General features: G+C 36.3%; 1 protein-coding gene across 1 annotated transcript; it reads left to right on the top strand.

Moving 5' to 3' along the window:
- Positions 1-87: 87 nt before the first annotated feature.
- Positions 88-6,212, top strand: CRIPT (CXXC repeat containing interactor of PDZ3 domain). The gene is made up of 5 exons (XM_012473758.2): positions 88-190; positions 1,679-1,744; positions 2,821-2,875; positions 4,949-5,052; positions 5,335-6,212. Exons 1-5 carry the CDS (start codon positions 175-177, stop codon positions 5,397-5,399), a joined length of 306 nt encoding a protein of 101 aa, XP_012329181.1. The 5' UTR covers positions 88-174; the 3' UTR covers positions 5,400-6,212.
- Positions 6,213-7,944: the final 1,732 nt, after the last annotated feature.

A 7,944-nucleotide genomic window follows, 5' to 3' on the forward strand; every position in this document is an offset into this window, starting at 1 on the left:
GTTCATTCCTCACGCGGCTTTCCAAGTTTGCGCTAGACGGGAGCGGCGTGCTTAGAAGCCGGAAGTGGGTTGACGTAGCCCGGAAGGGGAAGCCTTCCCGGTTTTAGTTTTGGTGTTTTCAGGCTGCTGCTGCTGCTGCTGCTGTTGCGGCTAGGGGAACCGTCGAGGGGAAGGATGGTCTGCGAAAAATGTGAGTTAAGGGGCCCCTCCTGCGGGAGGAAGAGACTGGGAGAACCTAAATGAACTCTCCCGGGAACTTTGCCTTCTCTTGTTTTTTCTTCCCCCACATCTTTGATTCTAGTCGCTGTCCTTCTGCTCTACCCTTTGACCATTTTTGCACCTCCCCAAAGACCATATAGTCCTATTGTATATTTTGTATTCAGAATGGTCTTAGTTCTGCATCTCCTTGTCTATTTCCGTTGCCTTCCCCCAGCCCCAGATCTCATCAGCTCCCCTCCCGTATAAAAATGTTCAATTAAACCCCAACGACACCTTTCCCTCTTGCAATTCCTGACCTTCCCTTTTTATTCATGTAACAAGTATTGTACTCCTGCCAAATGCTAGACACTAGAACCAAAGACCAAGGACCTCGTCATATTCATTCTCATTAGTCATTATGCCAGAATATGGCTTAGAGTAAGCCCAGAAGATGTTTGAATTGAACATCAACGTAAGTGCAAGTTACTATTTCCCTAATTTAACACCTTTAATAAATTCTCAGTGTGCAGAGACTAATGTAGGGATTCTGTATTTGGAGCCTGGCGTTCAGGACCCTCCACAATAAGGCCCCAACTTATTTTTCCAGCTTCATCTTTACTGATCCTTAGCCTCTTCACACTTTGACCAAACAAAACTACTCTTTGTGCCCATGTGTACTCGGAGCTTTCCATGCCTTTCCTCAGAATGTGTCCTTTGTCGAGTCTGCCTTTATCCTCTTTACTCCTTTTTGTTCACAGTCCTATTGCCACATAGTCAAATCCTCTCTCTTGCCTTCTCCCCAAACTTTCTTGGATTTCCTTAGCCAGGGTTATTTCTTCCTGCATGGAATTTCTCCTAGTACTTTAGCTCTCAATTACTATACCGTTTATTTTTTAGCTTATATTTTGGTTGAATGAGTCTTTTGGTTGAATGATTCTCAGGTTCTCTCTGAGAATCTGAAGAAAGCTATAAACTCTTGTCAGGGAAAAATAAAGGATATATAAAAGGTTTGTGTACAACTCTACCTTGTTCACGTATCTCTTAAGATCGACCTCTTAAGATCTCTTAAGATCTTTAATCTGTGGAACACAGATTAAAGATTGCTGTTAAATTAGTGTACTATAATCTCTTTAAAATTTTGTCTGATTCATCACTTTGCTTTTTCAGCACTTTGTATAGTTTATACATCATAGATGCTTAGTAAATATATATGGAACAAATAGACTTACCAGATTTGTTTAAAGTATAAACAAACAGAGAAAGCTTATTATAAGCCATCTTACTATCCTACGGATTTTACTGTGGATCAGTCATTCATTGCCCGCAGTTAATACAAGTCTCAGTTCACTGACTGCTCTCCCAGCATTAACAGGCTCCTACAGTAATAGGACTGTTGATACCATTGTGAACCTTAGGCACAATGTAATGCACTTATGAAATAGTAAATTTTAATTTGCTTTTTACTATCTTGTTCTAACAGGTGAAAAGAAACTTGGTACTGTTATCACCCCAGATACATGGAAAGATGGTGCTAGGAATACCACAGGTATTTCTTCTTTTAGAAAATAGGAATTTAACCAGATACTCCTGTGAATATTTTATCTTTTACATTATTTGTAAAATGAAATGTGTTCAAAGTATTTTATCTATTAAACATGAAAGAATACTGGGTTCCCAAGTTACTTGATATCTTCTACTTAGTTCTCAGTTACTTGTACAGGTTCCTAACATCAGGAGATGGCAAAATTATTAAATGATTTTCAAGTGGTGACAGTATCATAATATTTGATTTCATTCAGCTTATTTAGAGACTGCATTTAATTTCTCCACTCTTCTGAGGAGAAATTTTTTTAAATCTTCTGGTTTTTATATTCTTGAATAAATCCTTTAACCCATTTTACCTTCATTATCATTAATTACTTACAGTGAAGTATTTACCTTCATTATCATTAAATACATAAAGTATGTTTTCGAAGGGAAAGAAAAAAACATTTTCATTATATTCAAGGTCTATGACACTGAAGTAGTGGGTTCTAGATTTTACACTATGTAAAGTAAATATAGACCCATTCCTAAAGTACTACCTCGAGTCTGAGAAATAAAATGATTGTATTTTATACAAATTTTTATTGTTTCTCTAATAAATGTTTTCTTTTTAAGCACTGTCTTAATAACCTGACTGTTAAATGAAGATTTAAAAATTAGATCTAGGCTACTAGTTTGGCAGAAAGTCAGAGAACGAACTTCTTTTTTTTTTTTTTTTTGAGTCAGAGTTTCACTCTTGTTACCCAGGCTGGAGTGCAATGGCGCAATCTCGGCTCACCGCAACCTCCGCCTCCTGGGTTCAGGCAATTCTCTTGCCTCAGCCTCCTGAGTAGCTGGGATTACAGGCACACGCCACCATGTCCAGCTAATTTTTTTGTATTTTTAGTAGAGACGGGGTTTCACCATGTTGACCAGGATGGTCTCGATCTCTTGACCTCGTGATCCACACACCTCGGCCTCCCAAAGTGCTGGGATTATAGGCATGAGCCACCGCGCCCGGCCTGAGAATGAACTTCTTAATGTTATATGTTAAATGTATAGAAATAACCCACTAAAATAACTTTTATTTTGATACAGAAAGTGGTGGAAGAAAGCTGAATGAAAATAAAGCTTTGACTTCAAAAAAAGCAAGGTGGGTAAGAGGATCCATAGACAAGTCATATAAATTTTTCACTCTTTTAATATTAAGCCTACTGGAGTGAATTTGATATGCATCATTCCATTTGCAATAAAACATAGAGTTAGGTGGTTTCTGGCACTCAGGACCAAGCTATCTGTTATAACCTGCTGGTTTTACCTTATTCCTCCTCACTGTATCTCCCCCTCTGACTTCATATTGTACCATACTCCTCATTCATCATATGCCATCCTCATTAGTTCTACCAAGCCCCCTCCCATCCAAAGAGATGTCCTTGCTGCTGTCTCCTAGAGGTCTTCACTGAGAGCTTACGTATCTGGCTCCTTGGTGTTTGGGTCTCAGCTGAAGGGTCACTTCTCGGAGAAGTTTCCCTAATCAGCCTCTAAACTAATCTCTTCTTTCCTTTTCTTCATCTCTGCCTTCATATCCTGTTAGAATTGTCTCTATAATGCTACTATTTGAAAAGCTTGCTTGTTTTGTTAGATTGTCTGTATCCTTATTGTTTACCTCTTCTCTCTAGAATGCCATCTGATGAGGGCAAGGGCTTTGTCTATCATGTTGATCTTTGGTATTTAGAACAGTAATCGGTACATAGTAAGCACTCAGTATATATTTGCTGAATGAATGAATACCTGTTTTATGATGTCATCCTGAGGATTAGAAATAACAACAATAAAGCCTTAACTACATACAGTGCCGGGCACATAATAGGATATTTAATGCACAGTCACACTATATGTTGTTGACTTATTGATGTCTTTGAGGACCATTCGATTTTTATTGACTGAGCTAATATTTGTATAGATTTTATGGTTTTATATACTTCCAGTTCCTTTATGCTCTGAAACTTACTCTGATACCATTAAAAAGTAGCTGTTACTCTTGGGTACTCTCTCACTTTGGAAAATGTACTACAGTATTGCTTTGAATCTATGGTACCATTATTTATAAGATGCATTGTTACTTTAGGAAAAAATTCTGCCAGTTTTAAGATTTCCAAGGTTAAAATGTGTATCTTTGAATAATAAAATACTGTTTTAAGAAAAAATAACCTCTAGAAATACATGTCCAAACAAATTGAACTTATTGAAAGGAAGAAGAGTACCTGTCTTTTCTTGTGGGGAGTAAAGTGATATTCTTTGTGGTTTGGAAAAATTAACCTTTGTAAATGGGCTGCTGTTGTGCTATACCCCAAGGAAAGACACCAGGTCTAGGACAGTGTTTACTATCTAGTATATGAGGATCATTACAAAAACTTATTTTGTGGTTAGGGAAGCACATTTAAATCAGAGTATTATTGCCATTTTAGGGGGAACTATTTCTTTTTTTCATTCCAGTCACTATAAGATGGCATTTTTATATAGTGGAAGCCCTTTTATCCAAAAGGATTGAGTCAGTTAATTAAAAATGTCAGCTAATATAGGCAGTCATTAAAAGCTACACATACCTTATTTTATTTTAAATTAAAGCACATAACTGTAGATGTATTAAGTTATTTGGTATTGAAACAAAGCCTTTTGAGCATAAGTCTACTGATAAGTGCTCTACATGATTGTTGTCACAAAAATCACAACAAGAATATGTTCAGTATCTTTAAAGTGAAGCAAAAACTGACACCTGAAGTGTGGAGTTCCTTTCCTAGTGACTTTCCCCCAATTTTTTTCAACAGTTGTTTTACCCATACCTAATTCAATAGCAATTCTAATGATTCCTAGTCATCCTAAAGTAGTCACTTAGATTTTATGGAATCAGTCACCCTTTTGCTCTCACATTTCATCAGTTTCCATAATTTTTATGTCACGCAAATAGAATGACAGATAGAATGGATATGAACAGGTTGGGAATAAATACTGTACAATTGACTATACATCTCACATGGATGCAGCAGAGCGGAGATGTACAGGCATATCAGACAGTAGCCATTTGGAACAGGCTATACCCATCAATTGTAGAGGTTGATGGAGGGATGGAGAGCATGGATTAATCCTGTGTGTTGAGTAAGTGGGGTTATTTAAGAGTGTTTCTAGTGTAATATACAATTCTCTCTCTTTAAAAAAAAATTTCTAGATTTGATCCATATGGAAAGAACAAGTTCTCCACTTGTAGAATTTGTAAAAGTTCTGTGCACCAACCAGGTTCTCATTACTGCCAGGGCTGTGCCTATAAAAAAGGTAAGTTTCTTTTCATATCATTTTTCTATTCATAAAACCTACTTCATTTCCTGCTGATTTAGGTAACAGAAAAGATGTAGCCTGCCGTAAATTCTGTTAGCCAAACACTCTCTTTATCCTAAGGCAAAATAGAACCCAAAATCTGTTTATAGTCTAAAGTATATATATATATATATATTTTCTTTTCTGATGCTGTTAAATTATGTTTTAAGCTTCAGGATTGACTTAAACCAAACAGTTGGTATTATGATTTGATTGATTACATATCTTCTTTTGTTTCAGGCATCTGTGCAATGTGTGGAAAAAAGGTTTTGGATACCAAAAACTACAAGCAAACATCTGTCTAGATGTATTGATGGAATTTCTGGCTTTCTAAATGATTTTACTTTCTGCCTTGACTTTTTAAGGCATAGATGTCAACTTATAGAATAACATGTTTTGAGACAGTTAAGTTTACACCGGAGAATTTGATTGGTATTCATTTTGCTCTCAAGTTCTGAACAGCAACAGTATAACTAGTCTTTTGCCTTAAGTGATTATTTTCCTTATGAGCATTTTATTGAACTAAGTGGCAGATTCCATGAAAAACATTTCTCAGTTCTGTATGCACTTTTATTTAACATTATTCATATAATTCTTATCCCCTCCCTCTACTTTATTTATAGATACTGCAAAAGTGAGAAGGAGATAATAGATATTTTGCTGTGAATTTGGCATGCAGCGTTAACAGTTCTTCCTCAGTCCCTTACTGGTATCATAGTTCTTAGAATCAGCAGTCTCTTAACTAATTGCAGTTTCATAGATATATAAATGTTTTAAGCAGTTATTGCTGAATGGTTCTTTAGTTATTAGCCTAGACCCAAATTAAACAAAACAAGTTGGATTTATGTTTCTTATTTGTTCTTGCAGCCAAAGTGCTAGTTCCTTTAATATGTGAACAAGAACATAAGGAGCATCCATATATGTCCAAATAAATACACTGAATTTTAGAAAAACGTATTACTTTGAATTCAAATTGTCATAAAAACAGTTGTTTGTCTATGTTGCATGTAATGAAAAAAATCCCTACTCTTTGAGAAAAGCTCTTTGAAGCAAAACCCAAACTTTGTTTTACCTCCTGCCTTGCACCCTAAAAGAAATAAATAAACATCTTGACTCTCCCTTTTAAAAAAAAATTTTTTTCTGACACAGAATCTCACTTTGCCGCCCAGGCTGATGTGCAGAAGTATGATCAAGCTCTCTGCAGCCTTCATCTGCTGGGCTCAAGCAATTCTCCCACCTCAGCCTCCTAAGTAGCTGGGGACTACAAGTGTGTGCCACTGTGCTCAGCTAGTTTTATTTTTAGTAGAGACAAGGACTCACTATGTTGCCCAAGCTGTTCTTGAACTCTTGATCTCAAGCAATCCTCTCGCCTCAGCCTTCCAAAATGTTGGGACATGTGTGTGAGCCACAGCACTTGGCCTCTTTTTTTTTTCTTTTTATAATACAGATTTCAAATGAATATTTTTCCTATGTTACCTTCAGAGGTTCACGACTTCTGCTTTTAAAACCTGCAGCCTACCATGGAAGACCAAAAAAGTATTCCCTATTTCCCAACTGCAGTATGTATAAATACATATCACTATAAAATGTGTAGAATAGATAGTGGGATAATATACATGAATAACATTTTTGTTGGTCATAAAATTTTGATGAAAAGTATTTAAGGTTTTAATTTTATAAGGTTTTTCAAAATGTTTTTCTGAGATACACTGTTTTATTCATATCCAGAAAAATTACAAGGATAATGCAAAATAGAAATAATGTCTCTGAGAGCAGGAAGTATCCTCTCCTGCTTGATCAGTTTGAGGTTTTTAATTAAAATGATAACACAGGGAACTCATAATAGGACCTAGTCAGAGTATCCCAGATCCATTAAAGATTCGATTTGTTGACTTTGAGAAAAGTACATTTCTCAGGGATCAGCTGGAATCTGGACTTGCCTAACTCACATTTCTTTTTTTTTCTTTTTTAATAATTTCAACTTTTATTTTAGACATAGGCAGTACATGTGCAGCTTATTTATATGGTTATATTTTGTGATGCTGAGGTTTGGGGTATAAATGATCCTGTCACCCAGGTAGTGAGCATAGTGCCAACAGGTAGTTTTTCACCTCTTCCCTCCAGTAGTGCCAAGTGTCGTTCTTATCTTTATGTCCATGTGTACCCATTGCTTAGTTCCCCCTGGTAAGTGAGAACATGTGGTCTTTGGTTTTCTGTTCCTGTGTAAATTCACTTGATCTCCAGCTGCATCCACATTGCTGCAAAAGACATGATTTCATTCTTTTTTATGGCTGTGTAGTATGTACCACATTTTCTTTATCCAGTCCACCATTGATGGGCATCTAGGTTGATTGTATGTCTTTGCTATTGTGAATAGTGCTGTGATGAACATGTGAGTGTGTGTGTCTTTTTGGTAGAACAATTTATTTTCATTTGGATGTATACCCACTCATGGGATTGCTTAACTTCTTTGAGAAATCTCCAAACTGCTTTCACAGTGGCTGAACTAATTTGCATTTCCATCAGTGTAGGCACATTCTACGTTCCACTGGCTTCTACAATGTAGAAGCATTCCCTGTTTTCCACAGCCTCACTAGCATCTGTTATTTTTTTGACTTTTTGATAATAGCCATTCTGACTGGTGTGAGATGGTAACTCATTGTGGTTTTGATTTTCATTTATCTGATTAGTGATGTTGAACATTTTTTCGTGTTAGTCACTTGTATGTCTTCTTTTGAGAAGTGTCTGTTCATGTCTTTTGGCACTTTTTAATGGTTTTTTGTTTCCGTGTTTTGTTTTTTATGGGTTTTTTTTTTTTTTTTTTGAGATGGAGTTTCCCTTTTGTTACCC

The sequence above is a fragment of the Aotus nancymaae genome, unplaced genomic scaffold (assembly GCF_030222135.1).
Source record: "Aotus nancymaae isolate 86718 unplaced genomic scaffold, 86718_ANA_hifiasm-v0.15.2.pri h1tg000057l, whole genome shotgun sequence".
NCBI classification, from domain to species: Eukaryota; Metazoa; Chordata; class Mammalia; order Primates; family Aotidae; genus Aotus; species Aotus nancymaae.